General features: G+C 37.0%; 1 protein-coding gene across 6 annotated transcripts in view; it reads left to right on the forward strand.

Annotated features, from left to right (window-relative positions):
• Positions 1-24,896, forward strand: part of MIA2 (MIA SH3 domain ER export factor 2) — a 116,095-nt gene that overhangs the window by 81,877 nt on the left and 9,322 nt on the right. For 4 of the 6 annotated variants that reach the window (XM_073010947.1, XM_007986557.3, XM_007986556.3 and 1 more), the window contains 4 exons: positions 169-236; positions 1,455-1,537; positions 3,159-3,287; positions 8,645-8,803. In XM_073010947.1, coding sequence (XP_072867048.1) covers positions 169-236; positions 1,455-1,537; positions 3,159-3,287; positions 8,645-8,803 — 439 coding nt within the window. The remainder of the gene's footprint in view (positions 1-168; positions 237-1,454; positions 1,538-3,158; positions 3,288-8,644; positions 8,804-24,896) is intronic. The other 2 variants (XM_037983919.2, XM_007986559.3) reach the window with 1 other exon arrangement.

The following is a 24,896-nucleotide window of genomic DNA, read 5'->3' on the forward strand; positions in this document are numbered from 1 at the left end:
GAGTCCAAGTCTTACACTTTTTCTTACTTAAGTGATTATGATTTGTATACCATTGTTGTGATATATATATATTTTTAAAAAAATATAATGAGTGTTTATATTGACATGTTTATGCTTATGTTTTAAGTTTATATAAATGTATTTTTAAAATTTGTTATTTTCTTGAAGTTGGCAGCTCGGAATGCTGAAAGAAACCTCAATGATTTAAGGAAAGAAAATGCTCACAACAGACAAAAGTAAGTATGTTAGTGGGAACATTTAAAGTTAATTATTATTCTTACTGTTATTTCATTAATTAGGTAATACTTTTATAAGGCTAAGTAAGAAAACTTACAGTGAATCCAGCATATCTCGTGAGATATCTATTAGTTTTACTAGGAATGTCTAGTTTTTTTTGTTTGTTGAAGTACTTGTCCCAGGTCACTGAAGTGGCACTTGGAGGAAACTGTTAACAGATCCTTCTGCAAAAATTATAGCTAAAAAATTTTTTTAAACCAGTGTAGATGGATGGAGGTAAAAATGGATGGAAAGCGAAAGGATGAATCTCTCTGACATAGTAATGCCGAGAATTTCAGCCTCTTTTAATGGATAAGTAGATAGGATAATATTCACTAATTTCTCTCATTTCCTGGTTTTGTAGTATTGGCTGACATTGTTTTTCAATAATAAAATGAAACGTAGAATAAAAGTCTACAATATAGAATAGCAGGGAAGAGTAAGTGCTTTTCTATGAAGATTATAACAGTCTTCCTAGAATGTTGTAATTTCTTGTCACAATGTACTGTTAACATTATCCAATATTAGTTTTTAGTCCTCTTGCTTGTCTTTTCTAGTCTCAGAAATTAAAATCAAATTATTAAATGTTTTATATCTCATGATTAAGAACTAGAAACAAGATTCTTTTAAAATGTCACATTTGTAGGATAAAACATTTACGAGTAAGATAGTAGGACAAATTAATGGAATTTCCAGTGTTATAACTGGAATCATGAGTGTCACATTACAATGGAAAGCATACATGACTCAAAGCCAGGAACTCTATGTCTTAATCCTGGCACTTTCATTGTGAATAAATCATTTAAACTCCTAGCCTTAGTTTCCTTAGTTGTAAAGTGATAGACTTGAACTGGTTGACCTTGGAGGACTCTTGTATTTCAAAAATTTGGATTCTGTGATATGGTACTCACGGTAGTCTAGTTTTGAAGAAGAAATAAAACAATTGTAAGGCGCCACAAAACATCACTATCCCTAGGGCAGCAAGAAACTGGTTACCCTAGTTAATAAGCAGTGGGAGATAAAAGTGTTTTGGTCAGAATAATAAATTATAGAGGATCTGTTTGTTCTGGGTAGATATTAAGATAGTGAAGAGTAGCTTGTACTTGGTAGAGGCATTTTTTTTCTTGTGGTGCTTCTCTTGGATGAGTAACTTAGAGATGTTTGTTCTTTATTTGCAGATTAACTGAAACAGAGTTTAAATTTGAACTTTTAGAAAAAGATCCCTATGCACTTGATGTTCCAAATACAGCATTTGGCAGAGGTAGTCTTTTTTTTTTACCCCTCATTTAAAATACATATTTTATTTATATATATATATATTGCACATATAGTTTCTATTAGTGTAAGTTAACACTGTTATTTATATAAATATTTTAGATTTTAGAACCAAGGTTCTAGTCTGAGCTTTCTCATAGATTCACAAGTTTCTAGGTTTTGTTTCCTGTGCAATAATGAAAATTATTATTGCTTTTATTTCTCAGTGGGATTTTGTGAGATGATATATATTTAGTGCCTTGAGCTTGAAAAGCCAGGTGCTTGGCACATAGTAAGGTACTCATTAACAATTTTCTAGGAGATTGAATGAATAAGGAGTGCTTACTTGGAATAGCATTGTGACTGTTTATATATTAACTGTACTTGGAATTTGCTTGTTTGATAATTAAAAAATAGTTTTTAATTATTTAAAAGTATTAATTTAAAATGTGGAAAAAACTCAATCTGAGTTTTGATTGCTTTAATTACCTTCAAGGGAGGACCGATTTTTTTTGTAAGATATATTTAATGTTTCTGTCCATTGTTGAGTTAGGGTCTGCAGTGATCTCAAACTATTGCAAACAGTTTAAATTTTTTCATAATAATTTTGGTTGAATTGGAATGAAGCTTCTAAAGTAGTGAAAAATAAATATATATATATATAGGTAGAATTCCATTTTAATAACCTTGGAAAGTTATAAAAATCACTTTTGAGAGTAAAATTTCATTAAAATAAAAGTCTATTTCTACATTTAAAAAATATTAGATTATTACGAATTTCAGGTAGTAAAGTTTGGATTGGGGTGAAGTACACAGAAGGATTTTTTTTTTTGTCTGAATCCAACACAAAAGTTTCAAGGAGGGTAAATAATGCTTTGATGTTTTCTTGTAGCTGGTTTGAATATTATACCAGCTACACTCATGTTTTACATTTAATATGTTTTAAAAATGTTATTTTGGTGGTTTTTGTTTGTATTTTGTTTTTGATTTTTGACTTTGGAAACAAAACCATTATTTGAGAGTGGTGAAGTTTGTAAAGTGGTAGGTGTCTTGGCTGTATAGATTATAGATAAAGTGATTTATTTGATAATTAGTATTTGTAAACTGACTTACTGGTAATGAATCAAAAGTAAATTGTAATCTTGTTTCAAAGTATTTTATGCATTTTTCTCCTCTTCATAATCTGAGCATTATTTATTGTGGCCCAATACAGCCTACCTGGCCCTGATTTAAACTGAGTACTTCTGTGTTGCAACTCTCACTAGTTGAAATGTCCGGATGCATACTGCCAGTAAAAACAACCCCCAAAAGATCTAACTTTATGCTCCTGTAACTCTAAAATATATCTCCAATATCCCTTCTTAATATAAATGATTATTTAAGTGTATTAATTCCCAATAGGTTGATGTTTTTATTGGTTAAAGTGTCTGGTAGACAAATATTGAAAACACCAGGGTCTGTATTTAATTCTGTGCTATGTTAGCAAAATCAAAGGATACATTCAGGACATAGATTAAACTTAAATTGGCAATAGGATGACCTGATGGTAATTGTTGAAATGGGATTCTAACTCTATAGTGTAGCTAAGTGAAACTATGAATTTAAATATGCTGTTTTAATTATTCCAGAGCATTCCCCATATGGTCCCTCACCATTGGGTCGGCCTTCATCTGAAACGAGAGCTTTTCTCTCTCCTCCAACTTTGTTGGAGGGTCCACTCAGACTCTCACCTTTGCTTCCAGGGGGAGGAGGAAGAGGTATATTGTTTAAACATCTTTATTACTCTAGATTTCTTCCTTACTTTATATTTTCATTTCAACTTACCTTAAAAATGATCTGTAAAATAAACATTTGGAAAATACAGGCATTCCTTGCACTTATTGTACATAACTTTTATTTGGAAAAGGATCTCTATGATATCTAATTTTGATGTATTTTTCTCTTAGAAACAGTGCTATATTAGATAACATTTTGATCAAGGACTTGATATGTATCTTTTTAAGCCATATTTTTGACTTCTTAAAAACTATATATTACATGATGTAATATAAAATTTTATAAGACCACATGAAATAAAATAACAGTATAACCTAGCATAAAATTATATATGTGTATGTATATATATGTAATTTTTTTTTTTTTAAGACAGTTTTCGCCCTTGTTGCTCAGGCTGGAGTGCAGTGGCGCGATCTCAGCTCACTGCAACCTCCGCCTCCCAGGTTCAAACGATTCTTCTGCCTCAGCCTCCCAAGTAGCTGGGATTACAGACACATGCCACCATTCCTGGCTAATTTTTTTTGTATTTTTAGTAGAAACGGGTTTTGCCATGTTGGCTGGCCAGGCTGGTCTCGAACTCCTGACCTTAGGTGATCCACCCGCCTCAGCCTCCCAAAGTGCTGGGATTACAGGTGTGAATCACCATAAAATTGTATTTTGATGAAACATTAGAATTTTGTTGGGAACCTTTACTGTGGTCTACATCATTTGTTAATACACTGGGGGCCGGGCATGGTGGCTCATGCCTGTAATCCCAGTATTTTGGGAGCTGAAGGGGACAGATCATGAGGTCAAGAGATCAAGACCATCCTGGCCAACATGGTGAAACCCTGTCTCTACTAAAAATACAGAAATAAGCTGGGTGTGGTGGTGGGCGCCTATAGTCCCAGCTACTCACGAGGCTGAAGCAGGAGAATTGCTTGAACTGAGAAGGCGGAGGTTGTAGTGAGCCAAGATAGTACCACTGCACTCCAGCCTGGCAATAGAGCGAGGCTCCAAACTCAAAAAAAGAAAAAAAAAAAAAGTTGGGAAACCAAGCCACAATTGTCTGCTGTCACCCACTTGTATGTTTTTGAGAATTTCTGTAGGTACCTCAGGCCTAATCATTAGCTATTCTACATTTATCTCATCAGCATCACCCTGGTGTTACAAAAGGCCCTATTACCTTTGAAAACTCCTGTGTACCTGGAGTTTTCCTTTTTTGATTTCTCACCATACTTTCTTCGTCAAGTTGCTTTAAAGTTTTCCCTTAATTTGTGTCGAAATTCAAAGATATAGAGCCCTATTTATTTCAAAATCAGAAGTCTTACATTTTCAGTTCCAAGTATGTGTTTTATAAGAGTTAATGGCATTCTTCACCAGTGAAACATTCCCACCCTTTGTATCAGTGATTTTACCAGATTGAATTTGAGATAAGAACATAAATTAATGAATCTAAACAAAAACACCAAATTAAATACAACAAATCAAAATTCGTATACTCAGATGGATATTACTCATCTAAATAGTATCTCAGGAAGTCTGTGTACTTGTTAGTTGAAGCTGCCATTATTCCAAATATTTTTGGAACTCTTCCTTTGGAATTGCCTTCAAAGAATATGAGAAAATCAACTTTCTACTCTATGTTCATGAGATATTCTCCCTTTGCCCGTATCCTGTTTGTATCCTCTTTCTCCACCCTCATTGTGCTTCACTTAGAACTGTTCTTGTCCACCTCCCAGTCCCCCCAGTAGATTGGGCCACAGCCTGGGGTCCCTACAGAGCCTTTGCTTGTATTGATTTTGAACTGGAAGCTCCTAGGGAAAGGGACTGCCCTATAGACTGATACTTAGCGCCTTAGGGAGGCTTTGCATTGAGCACTTCAGGAAAGGGACTGATTTTGATATTGATATGTCTGCTGCAAGCTTAGGACTTGGTTATCTAAGTCCACTCCCACCTCTCCATTTTTTACCTTGACTTACATTAAGAAGTGTATTTTATATCATGTCATATTGTACACCAACATAAATATGATTGAAATATAATTGAAACCAGCTACATGAAATAGTACTTACCATTATAGTTTTGATGCTTTCTATTCAGTTTTATCCCATTTCATTAATTTAATCTTAATTAGCATTATTTTTTAAACTTCACACATCACAAATGAGTAAGAGCTAGCAGTCTGAAAAAACAGTGCCCTAGAAATAAGGGTATAATTGGCTAAACTGCAAATATGAATCACTGGAAATTGAATTACATAAGTCAAGGATTGCTTGTAGTCAGTTGAATATTTGGAATGATTAAAATTTACATTTGATTTCTCCTCTTTCCTCTCCTATTTAATTTAAACATACAGTGTGTTTAGATTATCTGCAAGGGTGTTTTACTATTTGTTTAAAAAGCTACAGAAGTTCTAGGTAAGTTGTCATCGGGTCTTACAGAGTTGATTTGAACTAAAACTTTCTATGATCCACCAAAGGAGGATGGAGAGTACCTGTTGTTTTCCTTACTTTTATTATCTTTTTAATTTGAAGTTTGGATGAGTGGTATATTTGAATAATATTGAGTACGAGTAAAACAATTTCTTCTTAAATTGTATGTAACTTGGTTTGAATAGAAAACTTTAACCATTAGCATTTTTAGGTTTGTAATTTTCACTGGGTAATCAGTTGGTCTGTAACTTTGGTCTTCTGGAAGTAAGCAATCAGGAGGGAAAGCCTTTGAATGTCTCCTTTAAATCTCTGAGCTTCATTCCAGATGAACTCAGCCTAACTGACAGCTTGCGCATTTTCTGCTTTCCCAGCCTCCTCCTTCTAATGAGCTAATTATTAGGATGAGGAAGCGAGAAGGAAAGATTTGGGGAATTTGATAGAACGTATACTCATAAGGCAAAATGATAGTTTACCTCCTGATGTAAAAGCCAGTTGATCTGATTCAACTAAAGGGAGTAGATGGAAAATTTGTTTTAAAGATTACTATATATTAAACTTGAATGCTTATGCTAATTTGTACTAGTTACCAAGAAAAGTTAAAATTAATTTTGTTGTGTTCTCTTAAAGGAGGTACTGAAATAGAGTAAGCATTTTTGTTAGACTTCTTTTTTTATTTTTTATTTTCTTGAGATAGAGTCTCACTGTGTTGCCCAGGCTGGAGTACAGTGGCACGATCACGGTTCACTGCAACCCCTTTCTCTCAGGTTCAAGCGATTCTTGTTCCTCAGCTTCGTGAATAGCTGGGATTACAAGCATGTGCCACTACACCCAGCTAATTTTTGTATTTTCAGTAGAGATGGGGTTTCACCATGTTGGCCAGGCTGGTTTCGAACTCCTCACCTCAGGTGATCCACCCACTTCAGCCTCCCAGTGTGCTAGGATTACAGGCATGAGCCATTGCGCCTGGCTATTTTAGTTAGGCTTCTATTGAAAAAAAATTGTCCGCTAGGTGCAGTGGCTTACACCTATAATCCTAGTACTTTGGGAGGTCAAGGTGATGGGATTGTTTGAGCCCAGGAGTTCCAGACCAGCCTGGGCAACACGGCAAAACCCTGTATCTGCAAAAAATACAACAATTAGCAAAGTGTGGTGGTGCATGCCTGTTGTCCCAGCTACTTGTAAGGCTGAGGTGGGAGAATTGCTTGAGCCCAGTAGGCGGAGGTTGCAGTGAGCTGAGAATCGCACCACTGCACTCCAGTCTAGGCAACAGAGTGAGACCCCGTCTCAAAAAAAAATTTTTTTTTTAAGCTATTCCTTGAGAATAATAAGCTTTTGTTTCCTGGACAATATAATTTTGAGAAGACCCCCCCTTTTCCCCCTCAATGACACGTAAATGAGGTATTAATATATTTTATTGAATGTTAATTTTTTTTTTTTTTTTTTTTTTTTTTTTTGAGACGGAGTCTTACTCTGTCGTCCAGACTGGAGTACAGTGGCGCGATCTTGGCTAAGTGCAAGCTCTGCCTCCCGGGTTCACGCCATTCTCCTGCCTCAGCCTCCCAAGTAACTGGGATTACAGGCGCCCGCCACCATGCCCAGCTAATTTTTTGTATTTTTTGTAGAGATGGGGTTTCACTATGTTAGCTAGGATGATCTCAATCTCCTGACCTTGTGATCCGCCTGCCTGCATCTCCCAAAGTGCTGGGATTACAGGCATGAACCACCACACCCGGCCAAAATTTTTTTATATTTGTCTTTTCCATTTTAACTGAATATGGGTTTTGTTTTTTGTTTTTTTGAGATGGGTTCTCACTCTGTCACCCAGGCTGGAGTGCAGTGGCACGATCTTGGCTCACTGCAACCTCCTCCTCCTGAGTTCAAGCCATTCTCCTGCCTCACCCTCCCTCATAGCTGGGATTACAGCACCTGCCACCATGCCCGGCTAATTTTTGTACTTTTAGTAGAGACAGGATTTCACCACGCTGGCCAGGCTGGTCTCGAATTTCTGATCTCAGGTGATCCACCCTCCTTGGCCTCCCAAAGTGCTGGGATTACAGGCGTGAGCCACTGCACCCCGCCCTGAATGTGGGTTTTTAATTAAGGTATTATCTTTTCTGTAGTCATTAAGAAGGGAACTTTAAAATTACCACCCTTTATAAATGTAAACATACCAGATTTTCTTATCCAAAATGGATGTTAGCTCATTTAAAGTGATTATTTCAACAGTGCTGTTGTTTTTGAAACTATTATTTTAGACTTGTCTTCAGAACTTACGAATTCTCCTTTTGAATGTGAATTTGGTATTTAGAAATTACTAAAAGCCATTTAGTGCCAATTTATCTGTTGTACATAATGTTTTAAATCAGGCTACTTAAAATCATTTTTGGGCAGAAGTATTTATCTTTTTTATCTTCTCATTGACTCCTAACATTATTCAGTGAATTTGGACAGAAGTAGAGAGTCATGTTTTAACTTTGAGATGCAGTTTTTTACATGGCTCTTAAGTTAATCTGAGTGCATTTCCAAAAAAGTTTTTCTGAAAAATACTTTAAATAGTAGCAAAATTACTAAAATAGATATAGAACTGCTAAGACGACTGTTTTAAAGGAATCAGGCTCATTTGGACTATGACATACTAGTTTAAGCAACAAAATCATTTATATTTTTATTTAATCATTTTTTATATTTATTTTAAATATTTTATATTTTGTTTATTTTATATTTTTTATTTAATCATTTCTTATAATTACTTTATAATTATCCTGTTACATCTGGCATAGGAATCATAGCAATTTACTTTCTATACCCTTATTTTTCAGACTTCGTATTTATAACTTATGATTTAACCACTGATTTTATGTGTAAAACAAGCATATAAGACTTTTTAAGATGAAACAGATTTGTATGTTTTTTTCTTTAATTAGGCTCAAGAGGCCCAGGGAATCCTCTGGACCATCAGATTACCAATGAAAGAGGAGAATCAAGCTGTGATAGGCTAACCGATCCTCACAGGGCTCCCTCTGACACTGGGTCTCTGTCACCTCCATGGGAACAGGACCGTAGGATGATGTTTCCTCCACCAGGTATGTAAAGACAATAGTTATTATTTCTCTTTGAAAGGCAGCTGGGATGTGGAATACACAGGAATGGAAGAAGAGAGGAGTATATGTTTGTTTTCTCTTAAGAAAAATCATCATACATTTTTGAAAACAACAATGATAAGTAATCCAAACAGAATGATTGGAGGTAATTGTCCATATTATAGAAAGCCGTTTTCTCCCTCAATGGAATGTTTTTATTGTTTTTGTTGCTTACTTTAGAAAATCCAGACAACACAGAAATGTATAAAGAAGTGAAAAATCCCTTTTGTCATCTTAGTGTGTCCTTCCCAGAATTTAGTTGTAGGTATATATCTTTCAGAGATTTTTTTGGGTATACATTTATACACATAGCTATTCAAATTCTTTTAATCACTCTATGCAGTTGTACCATTCACTCTCTTTTGTAATTGTCTTTTTTCACTGACCATTTTATCTTACCAAAATAAATATATTTACCAGAAGAGTGACAGCAGAATATCTTGAAATAAGATAATAACTGCTGTTCTAATAGCTGCATCATCTACATTAGGTATTTCTCCTAATGCTATCCCTCCCCTGGCCCCCCACCCCCACACGGGCCCCGGTGTGTGATGTTCCTCTCCCTGTGCCCGTATGTTCTCATTATTCAACTGCCACTTATGAGTGAGAACATGTGGTGTTTGGTTTTCTGTTCCTGTGTTAGTTTGCTGGGAATGATGGTTTCCAGCTTCATCCATGTCCCTGCAAAGGACATGAACTCATTCTTTTTTATGGCTGCATAGTATTCCATGGTGTGTATGTGTCACATTGTCTTTATCCAGTTTAACATTGATGGGCATTTGGGTTGGTTCCAAGTCTTTACTGTCGTGAGCAGTGCTGCAGTAAACATATGTGTGCATGTGTCTTTATAGTAGAATGATTTATAATCCTTTGGGTATATACCCAGTAATAGGATTGCTGGGTCAAATGGTATTTCTAGTTCTAGATCTTTGAGGAATCACTGCACTGTCTTCCACAATGGTTGAACTAACTTACACTCCCACTAACAGTGTAAAGCGTTCGTATTTCTCCACATCCTCTCCAGCATCTGTTGTTTCCTGACTTTTTAATGATTGCCATTCTAACTGGCATGAGGTGGTATCTCATTGTGGTTTTGATTTGCATTTCTGTAATGACCAGTGATGATGAGCTTTTTTTCATATTTTGGTGGCTGCATAAATGTCTTCTTTTGAAAGTGTCTGTTGGCATATCCTTCGCCCACATCCTTCACCTACTTTTTGATGGGGTTGTTTGCTTTTTTTCTTGTAAATTTGTTTAAGTTGCTTGTAGATTGTGGATATTAGCCCTTTGTCAGATGGATAGATTGCAGAAATTTTCTCCGATTCTGTAGATTGCCTGTTCACTCTGATAGTTTCTTTTGCAGTGCAGAAGCTCTTTAATTATATCTCATTTGTCAATTTTGGCTTTTGTTGCCATTGCTTTTGTTGTTTTAGTCATGAAGTCTTTACCTATGCCTATGTCCTGAATGGTATTACCTAGGTTTTCTTGTAGGGTTTTTATGGTTTTAGTTCTTATGTTTAAATCCTTAATCCATCTTGAGCTGATTTTTGTATAAGGTGTAGGGAAAGGGTCCAGTTTCAGTTCTTTGCATCTGGCTAGCCACTTTTTCCAACACAATTTATTAAATAGGGAATCCTTTCCCCATTGGTTGTTTTTGTCAGGTTTGTCAAAGATCAGATGCTTGTAGATGTGTGGTGTTATTTCTGAGGCCTCTGTTCTGTTCCATTGGTCTATGTATCTGGTTTGATACCAGTACCATGCTGTTTTGATTACTGTAGCCTTGTAGTATAGATTGAAGTCAGGTAGCATGATGCCTCCAGCTTAGTTCTTTTTGCTTTGGATTGTCTTGGCTATATGAGCTATTTTTGGTTCCGTATGAAATTTAAGGTAGTTTTTTCTAATTCTGTGAAGAAAGTCAGTTGTAGCTTGATGGGAATAGCATTGAATCTGTAAATTAATTAGGGTAATATGGCCATTTTCATGATATTTATTCTTCCTATCCATGAGCATGGAATGTTTCTTCTTCTTTTGTTTGTGTCTTCTCTTATTTCCTTGAGCAGTGGTTTGTAGTTCTCCTTGAAGAGGTCCTTCACATCCCTTGTAAGTTGTATTCCTAGGTATTTTATTCTCTTTGTAGTAGTGTATCAAATGGGAGTTTGGTCATGATTTGGTTCTCTGTTATTGATGTATAGGAATGCCTGTGATTTTTGCGTATTAATTTTGTATCCTGAGACTTTGCTGAAGTTGTTTATTAGCTTAAGGAGTGTTTGGGCTGAGTTTCTAAATACACAATCATGTCATCTGCAAACAGAGACAACTTGACGACTTCTCTTCCTATTTGAATATCCTTTATTTATTTCTCTTGCCTAATTGCCCTGGCCAGAACTTCCAATACGATGTTAAATAGGAGTGGTGAGAGGGGGCATCCTTGTCTTGTGCTGGTTTTCAAAGGGAATGCTTCCAGCTTTTGCCCATTCAGTATGATACTGCCTATGAGTTTGTCATAAATAGCTCTTACTATTTTGATATACGTTCCATCACTACCTAGTTTATTGAGTTTTGTTTTTTAGCATGAAGGGGTGTTGGATTTTATCGAAGGCCTTTTCTGCGTCTATTGAGATAATCTTGTGGTTTTTGTCATTGGTTCTGTTTATGTGATGGATTACGTTTATTGATTTGCATATGTTGAACCAGCCTTGCATCCTAGGGATGAAGCTGACTTTATGGTGGTGGATAAGCTTTTTAATGTGCTGTTTGATTTGGTTTGCCAGTATTTTATTGAGAATTTTTACATCAATGTTCATCAGAGGTATTGGCCTGAAATTTTCTTTTTTTGTTTTGTCTCTGCCAGGTTTTGGTATCAGGATGATGCTGACCTCGTAAAATGAGTTAGGGAGGAGTCCCTCTTTTTCTCTTGTTTGGAATAGTTTCAGAAGGAATGGTACCAGCTCCTCTTTGTACTTCTGGTAGAATTCGACTGTGAATTCGTCTGGTCTTGGTCTTTTTTTGGTTGGTAGGCTATTAATTACTACCTCAATTTCAGAACTTGTTATCGATCTATTCAGAAATTCGACTTCTTCCTGGTTTAGTCTTGGGAGGGTGTATGTGTCCAGAAATTTATCCATTTCTTCTAGGTTTTCTAGTTTGTTCACATAGAGTTGTTTATAGTATTCTCTGATGGTAGTTTGTATTTCTGTGGGATCAGTGGTGATCTCCCCTTTATGATTTTTTATTGTGTTTATTTGATTCTTCTCTCTTTTCTTCTTTATTAGTCTGGCTAGTGGTCTATTTTGTTAATCTTTTCGGAACACCAGCTCCTGGACTCATGGATTTTTTGAAGGGTTTTTTGTGTCTTTATCTCCTTCAGTTCTGCCCTCATCTTAGTTATTTCTTGTCTTCTGCTAGCTTTTGAATTTCTTTGCTCTTACTTCTGTAGTTCTTTTAATTGTGATGTTAGGGTGTTGATTTTAGATCTTTCCCGCTTTCTCCTGTGGGCATTTTAGTGTTATAAATTTCCCTCTAAACACTGCTTTAGCTGTGTCCCAGAGATTCTGGTGTGTTGTGACTTTGTTATCATTGGTTTCAAATAACTTATTTATTCCTGTCTTAATTTTATTATTTACCTAGTAGTCATTCAGGAGCAGGTTGCTCAGTTTCCATGTGGTTGTGCGGTTTGGAGTGAGTTTCTTTTTTTTTTTTTTTGAGACGGAGTCTTGCTCTGTCGCCCGGGCTGGAGTGCAGTGGCCAGATCTCAGCTCACTGCAAGCTCCGCCTCCCAGGTTTTCGCCATTCTCCTGCCTCAGCCTCCCGTATAGCTGGGACTACAGGCACCCGCCACCTTGCCCAGCTAGTTTTTTGTATTTTTTAGTAGAGGCGGGGTTTCACCATGTTAGCCAGGATGGTCTCGATCTCCTGATCTCGTGATCTGCCCGTCTCGGCCTCCCAAAGTGCTGGGATTACAGGCTTGAGCCACCGCGCCCGGTCTTTTGAGTGAGTTTCTTAATCCTCATTTCCAACTTGATTGCACTGTGGTCTGAGAGACTGTTTGTTATGATTTCTGTCCTTTTGCATTTGCTGAGGAGTGTTTTACTTCCAATTATGTGGTCAATTTTAGAATAAGTGCTATGTGGCACTGAGAAAAATGTATATTCTGTTGATTTGAGGTGGAGAGTTCTGTAGATGTCTATTAGGTCTGCTTGGTCCAGAGCTGAATTCAAGTCCTGAATATTGTTGTTAATTTTATGTCTCGTTGATCTAACATTAACAGTGGGGTGTCAGTCTCTCACTATTATTGTGTGGGAGTCTAAATCTCTCTGTAGGTCTCTTAAGAACTTGCTTTATGAATCTGGGTGCTCCTGTATTGGGTATATATATATTTAGTATAGTTAGTTCTTCATGTGGCATTTATCCCTTTACCATTATGTAATGCCCTTCTTTGTCCTTTTTGATCTTTGTTGGTTTGAACTCTGTTTTATCAGAGACTAGGATTGCAACCCCTGCTTTTTTTTTGCTTTCCATTTGCTTGGTAAATCTTTCTCCATCCCTTTGTTTTGAGCATATGTGTGTCTGTGCACATGAGATGGGTCTCCTGAATACAGTACATCCATGGGTCTTGACTCTTTATCCAATTTGCCAGTCTGTGTCTTTTAATTAATTAAAGATTAATATTGTTATGTGTGAATTTGATCCTGTTATTATGATGCTAGCTGGTTATTTTACCCATTAGTTGATGCAGTTTCTTCATCTTGTCGATGGTCTTTACATTTTGGTGTGTTTTTGCAGTGGCTGGTACTGGTTTTTCCTTTCCATATTTAGTGCTTCCTTCAGGAGCCCTTGTAAGGCAGGCCTGGTGGTGCCAAAATCTCTCAGCATTTGCTTGTCTGTAAAGGATTTTATTTCTCCTTCAGTTATGAAGCTTAGTTTGGCTGGATATGAAATTCTGGGTTGAAAATTCTTTTCTTTAAGAATGTTGAATATTGGTCCCCACTCTGTTCTGGCTTGTAGGGTTTCTGCAGAGAGATCTGCTGTTAGTCTGATGGACTTCCCTTTGTGGGTAACCAGACCTTTCTCTCTGGCTGCCCTTAACGTTTTTTCCTTCATTTCAATGTTGGTGAATCTGACAATTATGTATCCTGGGGTTGTTCTTCTCAAAGAGTGTCTTTGAGGTGTTCTCTATATTTCCTGAATTTGAATGTTGGCCTATCTTGCTAGGTTGGGGAAGTCCTCCTGGATAATATCCTGAAGAGAGTTTTCCAACTTGGTTCCATTCTCCCTATCACTTTCAGGTACACCAATCAAACCTAGGTTTGGTCTTTTCACATAGTCCCATATTTCTTGGAGGCTTTGTTCATTCCATTTTATTCTTTTTTCTAATCTTGTCTTCATGCTTTATGTTGGTGTTCGATCTCTGATATCCTTTCCTCTGATTGATCAATTTGGCTATATTGATACTTGTGTATGCTTCATGAAGTTCTTGTGGTGTGTTTTTCAGCTGCATCAGGTCATTTATGTTCTTCTATAAATTGGTTATTCTAGTTTGCAATTCCTCTAACCTTTTATCAGTGTTCTTAGCTTCCTTGCATTGGGTTAGAATATGCTCCTTTAGCTTGGAGGAGTTTATTACTCACCTTCTGAAGCATACTTCTGTCAGTTTGTCAGACTCTTTGTCTGTCCAGTTTTGTTCCCTTGCTGACGAGGAGTTGTGATCCTTTGGAGGACAAGAGGCATCCTGGTTTTTGGAATTTTTAACCTTTTTGCCTGGTTTTTCCTCATCTTCGTGGATTTATTTACCATTTGTCTTTGCTGTTGGTGACCTTCAGATGGAGTTTTTGCATGATCAATCACAGCACAGTCCCTCACACTTCCCTTGGCTAGGGGAGGAAATTCCCTGAACCCTTGCACTTCCCGGGTGAAGCGACGCCAACCCTGCTTCTGCTTGCCTTCCGTGGGCTGCACCCACTGTCTAACCAGTCCCAGTGAGATGAACCAGGTACCTCAGTTGGAAATGCAGACATCACCCACCTTCTGCGTTGGTCTCACTGGGAACTGCAGACCGGAGCTGTTCCTATTTGGCCATCTTGCCTGTGAATCAACAATTTCTTTTGATCTACCTTCAGGTTTACTGACTCTTTCCTTTGTCATTTCCATTCTGCTATTAAGCCTGTCTAGTAAAAGTTTTACTTTAGATGTATTTTTCAGGTCTAAAATTACCATTTGATTCCTTTTTTATAACTTGATTTGTCTGCTGAGTTTTTAATCTTATTATTCATTATAAGCATTTTTTTAAACCACTGAGTATATTAGTTTTATAATAACTTTTTAAAAGTCATTGTATGGTAATTCTAACATCAGGGTCCTCTTGAGGTTGACCTCTAGTGATAATATTTTCCCTTAAGGATGGGTCACATTCTCTTTCTTGATGAGTTTGTATTGGATACTAGACATTGTGGCAATTCTAGATTCTATTCTATTCCTCTAAGAGTGTTATTGGTCTTACTGTAGAAGACCATTAACTTGGATGGGCTCAGACTGCAGCCTTTTCCCTTCTGTGGTGGTGAACAACTCAAGTATTGGTTCAGTTCTTCTTGCTTTAGCTGAAAACTGCTTAAATTTGCCATACATATGTGTTGCTCAGGAATCAGCCATAGACTTGGGCAGAGATTGTACCCAGAATATTGGGCTGTACCTTTCCAGCTTTCTTCTTTCTAGGATATCCCAATCCTATTGCCTCGGGCTTGGGCTCTGTGCACTTGTTCTTCAGGCAAGAAAGTTTTATCAGTTTTGACTGCTGTGTGCTGCAACTCACTGTGGTCTTCTATCAGGCTAAAACATAAAAATGGAAAACTCACCCCATACCTAGTTGTTATTCCTTTCTTCTTCCAAGCTCTCTCTTCTTTTCTAAGTCCTCCTGCTTTTGTTCATGCCCAAGGGCTTCAGGCAGTTATTTTTTTGCATATCGTCTGGAATTTATAGTTATGTGTAGGAGAGTCAGTCTGAGTTTACCATACTAGAAATGGAACCTGGTCTCCAACTTTTCATTAATTTGTTAGCTTCTTAATTGATACCTTCATCAAAGAGATATGTGTCCATTCTACAGAGTATCTCCAAATAATGAACCTGATCCCTTTGGTTTGACAGAGGGCCAACCTGTGTCAACTGTAATCTCAATGTCATAGACGAGTAATTCTACGGACACAGTAAAGGAATTTTCTGTATTGTTCCCAAATTTATGATGAGTGAGAAGGGCTAAATGACTCCTGAGGCTCTAGCATGAATTAGAGTAATGCTGATAAATGTATTTCTCAGTTAGCTTCATTCCTACCTAAAGTTACAAAAATATTCTATGTTTGCTCTTGGTACATTGGTACATGCTATTTAAATAGTCACTGAACAGGACGGGTGTGGTGGCTCACGCCTGTAATCCCAGCATTTTGGGAGGCTGAGGCAGGTGCGTCACCTGAGGCCAGGAGTTTGAGACCAGCCTGGCTAACATGGCAAAACCCTGTTTCTATGAAAAATACAAAAATTAGCTGGGATGGTGGTAGGCGCCTGTAATCCCAGCTACTCGTGAGGCTTGAGGCAGGAGAATTGTTTGAACCTGGCCTGACGACAGAGAGAGAGACTCTGTCTCAAAAAAAAAAAAAGTCACTGAACAGATTTCAGGGTTCTTTTCTTTTATGTTGTGTTTCAGTTAACAAAATGATAATGAGTGAGGGGACTTAGGCCTTTTTTTTTTTTTTTTGAGATGGAGTTTCGCCTTTGTTGCCCAGGCTGAGGTGCAGTGGTGCTATCTCGGCTCACTGCAACCTCCGCCTCCCGGGTTCAAGCGATTCTCCTGCCTCAAGCCTCACGAGTAGCTGGGATTACAGGGCATGCACAACGATGCTTGGCTAAGTTTTGTGTTTTTAGTAGAGACAGGGTTTCACCATGTTGGCCAGGCTTGTCTCGAACTCCTGATCTCAGGTGATCCACCTGACTCAGCCTCCCAAAGTGCTGGGATTACAGGTGTAAGCCACCATGCCCGGCCTAGGCTTTTTAAATCTTATCATTGCTATTACTTTTTTGTGTAACTTTGAGCAGTAAATTTTACCTGTCATGGTTTTCTCTCTTTCAAAATAATGGTCTCCTGGCTGGGTGCAGTGGCTCATGCCTCTAATCCTAGCACTTTGGGAGGATGAAGCAGGAGGATTGCTTGAGGCCAGGAGTTCTAGAGCAAGCTGGCCAAAATAGTGAGATTCTGTCCCCACAAAAAAACAAACAGAATAGTGACTTCTGTAAAACAGAGATGGTGATGTTCTAAAGTAATCTGCCTCTCTTTTGTGTACGGTTGACTTATTGGGACTCATGAAGAGTCCTTCTCACTAATAATTGTCTTTAAGATTTTTCTTCAATTTTAAAATATTTTAGTTTAAAATACATATGTTAAAAAATAATATGACAACTAAAATAACTAATTTTCTGAAGAATATGGATTCCGCATTTGAGATTATCTGTCATTTAGTCTGTTAGGCATAATTTATAAAATGTATATATTTTCTTAACATGTTACTACTTGGAAGAAGTGTTTTAGATTTCCATTGACTTGGCGTGGAAGTCAATCTTAGCATCTTAGCATGCTAAGATGAGTTAGCAGAAATTATTTTAAATAGTTCCATAATTACAAGGTATAATTTATCTTTGCACCATTAAATACTTTGAAAAAGGAGAGAACTTTACGTAGCTTATGTAGTCAGAAAAAACTGCTCTAACTTACCTTTTTTCTCATGTGCTCTATTCCAGACATTCTTTTAAAAAATATTTTAATAATGTTAACTTTTATTTGAGATTCACAAGGTACATGTGCAGGTTTGTTACATGGGTATATTGCGTGATATTGAGGTTTGGGGCGTGTCTGAATTCATCACCCAGAAAGTGAGCACAGTACCCACAGTTTTTGAGCCCTTGCCTCCCTCTCTCTCCTCGCTCTGCTCTGGTAGTCCCCAGTGTCTCTTTTATATCCATGTGTACCCAGTGTTTAGCTACCACTTATAAGTAAGAATGGGTTAGTTTTATGTTTCTGCATTAATTCGCTTAGGATAATGGCCTCCAGCTGCATCCATGTTGTTGCAAAGGACATGATTTTATTCTTTCTTATGGCTGCGTAGTATTCTGTGGTGTATATGTACTGCATTTTCTTTATCCAGTCCGCCGTTGGTGGGTATCTGGGTTAATTTCATGTCTTTGCTATTGTTAATAGTGTTATGATAAACATGTGAGTGCTTGTGCTTTTTTGTAGAACGACTTAGTTTCTTTTGGATATTACCCAGTAATGGGATTGCTAGGTCAAATGGTAGTCGTGTTTTAAGTTCTTTGAGAAATCTTCAAACTGATTTCCACAGTGGCCTAACTAATGATTTACATTCCCACCAACAGTGTATAAGCATTCCCTTTTCTCTGTTATTTTGAGTTTTTAATAGTAGCCATTCTCACTAGTGTGAGGTGGAATCTCACTGTGGTTTTGATCCAAACATTCTTATTACTTAAAGGTTTTATTAGCAAGTATACACCTAGTTTCTTCAAGTAATCAACATTTTATTTTCATTATTTTCAGTAGCAGACTCAATCTTATAAACTAATAAGGATTTTAAAACGTTTAAGTTTTCTTTTAAAACTCTGTGGTATATAAATGGTTATTAAAGGTTAGTACACAAATTTGGCTACCTTATTAGGATAGAGCTAATTCTGCTGAAGCATAATATGTGTACAAAATTTTATACAGTGTTGAACAGTCTACAATGTATCTGTTCATCTAACATTCTTATATGTGCTTTTAGTTAGTTTGCATGTTGAGAACAAGACTGGCTTAGGTGAAAAGGCATTTGGACTGGAGATCAAGAAATTTGCTTTCTGGTTTTCACTCCTTTATATTTTAGTGTGATTTAAAAAATTTATTAAAAAATTTTTTAGAGACAGGATCTCACTTTGTCACCCAGCTGTAGTGCTGTGGCGTGATTATAGCTCACTGTAGCCTTGAACTCCTGGACTCAAGCAATCCTCCACTCTCAGCCTCCCAAGTAACTGGGACTGTAGGCACATGCCACAATGCCTGGGTAATGTTTATTTTATTTTAAATTGTTTTTGGAGACAAGTTTCCTCTGTGTTACCCAGGCTGGTCTCAAACTCTTGTCCTCAAGCAGTCCTCCCTCCTCAGCCTCCTGAATAGCGGGGGATTACAGGCACGACCCTTTGTGCCTGGCTTTTAGTGTGATTTTTAAAACGTGTTTCATTTATTTGGACCTTATATGTTATATAGTGACATAACTATATACAGTCTATAAGAAACTCATTCGAATATAATAGTATAAGTAGGTGGAAAGTAAAAGGATAGAAAAGATACACCATGCAAACATTAATCGAAAGAAAATGAGGTCAAGAAGATATAGTAAATGATAAATGTGTATATGCCATCAGCAGCTACAAAGTATGGGAAACAAAAAGTGATAGCACTGAAAGGAACAAAGACAAATCCAGTTATAATTGGAGATTTCAACATCCCTTTCTCAGCAAGTAACGGAACAACTGAAGAGAAAATTCAGCAAGTATGTAGAAGAACTGAACAGTGTCCTCAACCAATAAGACCTAATTGACACTTATAGTAGAACAAGTTACCCAACAGCTGCAGAATACACATGCTTTTCAAGTAGCAGTGGAACATTTTACAAGATAGATTGTATCCTGGGCCATAAAACAAACCTCAACACATTTAAAAGAAGTGAAATAATATAGAGTATGTTCTTTGATCACAATGGAATCAAACTATAAATAATGAACTATTGAAATGTGCAACAATTTGGATGTATCTCAATGGTTGAGTGAAGAAAAGCAGTCTCAAAAGTTTACATACTGTATTATTCCATGTATATAACATTCTTTTTTTTGAGATGGAGTCTCACTGTGTCGCCCAGGCTGGAGTGCTGTAGTGTGATCTGGGCTCACTGCAACCTGTGCCTCCCGGGTTCAAACTGTTCTCTTGCCTCAGCCTTCCGAGTAGCTGGGACTTCAGGCACATGCCATCACGCCCGGCTAGGCTAATTTTTTTATTTTTAGTAGAGACAGGTTTCGCCATGTTAGCCAGACTGGTCTCGAACTTCTGACCTCAAGTGATCCACCCACCTTGGCCTCCCAAAGTGCTGGGATTACAGGCGTGAGCCACTGTGCCCAGCCATATATAACATTCTTGAAATGACAGTATAGAAATGGAAAACAGATTGGTGGATGCAAGAGTTTGAGATAGTAGTGGGGAGGGGAGTAGGTATGACTATAAAGGGGTGGCACGAGGGAGGTGTTTTTGGTGGTACAATAATTCTGTATCTTGAGAGTGGTAGTGATTACATAAATCTACACATGCAGTAAAATGTCAGAACTGTACACATGAGTTGTACCAGTGTCAATTTTCTGGCTGTTACAATACACTATAATTATGAAAGATGTAAACATCGAGTAAAGGGTGTGCAGGACCTCTCTGTAGTATTTTTGCATCTTTCTGTGAATCTCTAAAAAAGTAAAAATCTTCTTATTATATGTCATACACATACAGGAAAGTGCAAGTATTAAGCATATAATGTGATTTTTTCCCACAATTTGAGCACAGTGATATAACTAGCACTCAGATAAAGGGATAGTTTTCAGTTTGGTTTTTCATAAGTTTAATTAGAAGTCTTATTCATAATTTTAGCAGAGAAAGTGTTCTTGAATAATATAAGTAAGTTGGTAATATTCACATAGTAATCAGAATTAAAATTTTAACACAAATATGTCCTGGGAATAACCAGTTCATTATAAATTCCTTATAAATACTTACCTGCAACAAACATTTATCAATGTGACTTACTTTGTTCAGCACTTCAGTCGATAAGAAAAAACGTAAAAGTGTTTTCATATGTAGAATGAGAATATTATAGATCAAAGAGACCTGGTAAGAAGGTAGTTTAGATTGTTCACATAATTCTTTTGCCAGGGTTAACTGTAACAAAGGTGATTCTCATAAAAACTTTCAAGTTGTTATGTGTTGGCTTGTTTTGTTTTCCCTTTTGAAAATGAAAGTGAGGTATCATAATTTATTAAGTAGATAACGTCACTCTCCTGTACATCAGCAGTCCCTAACCTTTTTGGCACCAGGGACTGGTTTCATGGAATCCAGTTTTTCCATAGAGGTTGCGGGGAGGGGGATGGTTTTGGGATGCAGGTGTTCACTTCAGATCATCAGGAGTTAGTTAGATTCTCATAAGGAATGCACAGGCTAGATCCGTCACATGCGTAGTTCACAGTAGGGTTTGTGCTCCTATGAGAATAGAATGCCTCAGCTGAGGAGGTGGAGCTCAGGTAGTAATGCTTGTTTGCCCTACTCACCTCCTGCTGCGCAAACAGCCAGCAGCCCACAGAAAGGCATCGGCCCACAGCCCAGGGGTTAGGGACCCCCACTGTAGATGACGACATACATACATACATGCATTTATTTATTTATTTCCCTGTCTTATGGTGCTGATTAATGACTGCTTCTAACTGTAGCTCAGTTTGGGATATACAGTTTGAAAATTGTTGGCATGTATTTAGATGGAAAGATACAGTGGGTTAGTAGCTTTCCCAAGGAGGAGTTAATATGTTAACTCTGTATTTTTAGTTTCAAATATATTTTTAGAATCTATGTGCTATAGTTTGTTTCATTTTTACAAGAATTTCTACTGAACATCTTATTCAAGATGTTGGGACAAAAAAAGAATAAATTATTAAAAATGTGTCGTTATGTATTTCAGTGATGAGTTAATATAATGAAATGAATGTAATACTGAAATGGATCTTTTTCTACAACAGCTCTGTCCAATAGAACTTTCTGCAATAATAGAAATGTTTTATATCTATACTGTCCAGTACAGTAGCCACTAGACACATGTGGCTAGTAAATTCTTAAAATGTGTCTAGTACAACTTGAGAAACAGAATTTTACATATTATTGAATTTGAATTGTCAGTTAAAATTTATTTTCTTTTCTTTATTATTTTGTTTTGTTTTGAGACAGAATCTCACTCTCATCCAGGCTGGAGTGCAGTGGCATGAACACAGCTTACTATAGCCTTGACCTCCTGATCTCAAGTGACCCTCCTGCTTTAGCCTCCCAAGTAGCTGGGACTATAGGCATGCACCACTAATGCCTAATTTTTAAATTTTCTGTAGAGACAGGGCCTCGCTATGTTGCCCAGGCAGTTTCAAAATCCTTGACTCAAGCAGTCCTCCCACCTTGGCCTCCCAAAGTGCTGGGATTACAGGCATGAGCCACCATGCCCTCCTCCATACCTTTTTGAGCTTTATTATTCCTAGTTTTAATTGTTTAAAAGAACAAGGAGTGTGTATGTGGTTTCTCCTTATTTTTGTCGATGCTTATCTTCTACTGATTTGGAAAATATATTTTATGTAAGCATAACAAAGAGACTAAGCAACTATACCTTGGTGGTGTAATCATGAGTTAAATGTGGTCTCTAGCCTGGCATGTTTAAAAATATTTTTCTTAAAGAGCTGAGCAAATAAGAGACATACAGTGTACAGCTAAATAGATGAGAACAGTTTTGACTTTTTCCTTGGGAAACAAGTGTGCGAAGCAGATCAAAATACCTTGGATAGCTTTGAATGCACAGGCATAGATTTTTACTTCACTGGCTCTTGATTCATAGACATTTATGCTGACCATTGTCCTACATTCTGAATAGTTTTTTCAGACAAGACTCATTTGGTAGAATTATAGTTTGTCTTAATTAAGGCTCATTTTGATCTTCTTGATGAAAACTTGTGGTCTTCACAAACTTAATAAGGTGTTCTAAAGTCTTGGTATATATGCTTTTATGCTCTCAGAGGATGATATTTACTTAAAGTTGTTCCCAAATTTTAGGCTACCACTTCTTTGGGAATATATATATCTTAATCACTTATGTCTTATATAATGATCCTTTATACATTCTCATGATTATGTGGTTGATAAATTGCCACTGTGTATGTTTTTATAAACATTAAAAATCTGTGTTTAATTTGTCAGTCTTCCTGAAGAGACGAGGTTGAGGAGAGATTAAGGTCTAGGGACAAATGTGGACAACTTTTTGGAAAATTTTGCTTTGAATGAAAAAGAGATGGTAGCTGGAGGGAGAGGGTTTTCGTTTTTAAAGATGGATAATATTGGCTGGACATGGTGGCTTACGCTTATTATCCCAGCACTTTGGGAGGCTGAGGCGGGTGGGTCACCTGAAGTCAGAAGTTCAAGACCAGCCTGGCCAACATGGTGAAACTCCGTCTCTACTAAAAATAAAGAAATTAGCCGGGTGTGGTGGCATGCGCCTGTAGTCCCAGCTGCTTGGAAGGCTGAGGCAGGAGAATTGCTTGAACCTGGGAGGCAGAGGTTGCAGTGAGCCGAGATCACACCATTGCACTCCAGCCTGGGCAACAGAGTGAGACTCTTTCTCAAAAAAAAAAAAAATATATGAAAGATGAATAATATAACATTTATTTGCTGATGGGAATAATTCAGGCTAGAAGGAGAAATTAATGATGTCTGGGAGAGGGTCTGGTTATAAAAGTGAAACCCTGGAATATTAAGTACAAAAGATACTATCCAGAGTGTAATTGCAGAAATTGTGGTAGCTGGGTCACTTTATCCATTCTAAAAAGAAGGAAGGCAGAGCAAGTGAGCACAGATGTAGCGATGGGTGGAGGGTGAGTGGAGGTGTCCAATTGTTTCAATTTTCTTGGTGTGGCAAGATCATCAGCTGAAGCAGGTGGTAGAGGAGAGGCTTGTGAGATTTGAAGAGAAAAAGGTATGGAGTAGCTATTTAGGAGAGTGGAAGAATTCGATCATTAGTAAAGTGTAGTATGATTATAGGGCATTGTTGAGCATCAGTTTGAAATTTATGGTCATAAATTTGAAAAGCAGTCAATACTATATTTTTAATATAGTTTATAATCATAACAACAGGCTTAATTTATCAGATATTTATAAAGCTATATGTAAAATTATTTGTGTCAGACTAAATGCCTTTTAATCATTCTAACACTCTTAAGAGTATTATTCTGTTATTCCCATTTTACAGATGAAGAAACACAAGCACAGAAAGGTTGGGTAACTTGGTGAACATCACAAATTGAGATATTATAGCACAATCCTGGATATCACCCTTGAGAATTTGCATATTAATATTTGCTTCAGATATATATGTGTTTGTGTGCGTAAATGTGTAAATAAAACATAAAAAGAGAAAGCACACTATATAAATGAATTGAACACTATTACATTTCCTTTCCTGGGCATATTACCTTCCTTTCCTAGAAGCAGCTATTCATGAGTTTAGTGTGTGTAAACTTTCAGTTCTAATAATGATTTTTAAAAAATTAAAGTTCTCAGAGACAAAAACCACATGATTATCTCAATATATGCAGAAAAGACCTTTGACAAAATTCAACAGCCCTTCATGCTAAAAACTCTCAATAAATTCAGTATTGATGGAACGTATCTCAAAATAATAAGAGCTATTAATGACAAACCCACAGCCACTATCATACTGAATGGGCAAAAACTGGAAGCGTTCCCTTTGAAAAGTGGCACAAGACAGGGATGCCCTCTTTCACCACTCCTATTCAACATAGTGTTGGAAGTTCTGGCTAGGGCAGTCAGGCAAGAGAAAGAAATAAAGGGTATTCAGTTAGGAAAAGAGGAAATCAAATTGTCCCTGTTTGCAGATGACATGATTGTATATTTAGAAAACCCCATCATCTCAGCCCAAAATCTCCTTAAGCTGATAAGGAACTTCAGCAAAGTCTCAGGATACAAAATCAATGTGCAAAAATCACAAGCATTCTTATACACCAGTAACAGACAAACAGAGAGCCAAATCATGAATGAACTCCCATTCACAATTGCTTCAAAGAGAATAAAATACCTAGGTATCCAACTTACAAGGGATATAAAGGACCTCTTCAAGGAGAACTACAAACCACTGCTCAGTGAAATAAAAGAGGACAC

The sequence above is a fragment of the Chlorocebus sabaeus genome, chromosome 24, assembly GCF_047675955.1.
Source record: "Chlorocebus sabaeus isolate Y175 chromosome 24, mChlSab1.0.hap1, whole genome shotgun sequence".
NCBI classification, from domain to species: domain Eukaryota; kingdom Metazoa; phylum Chordata; class Mammalia; order Primates; family Cercopithecidae; genus Chlorocebus; species Chlorocebus sabaeus.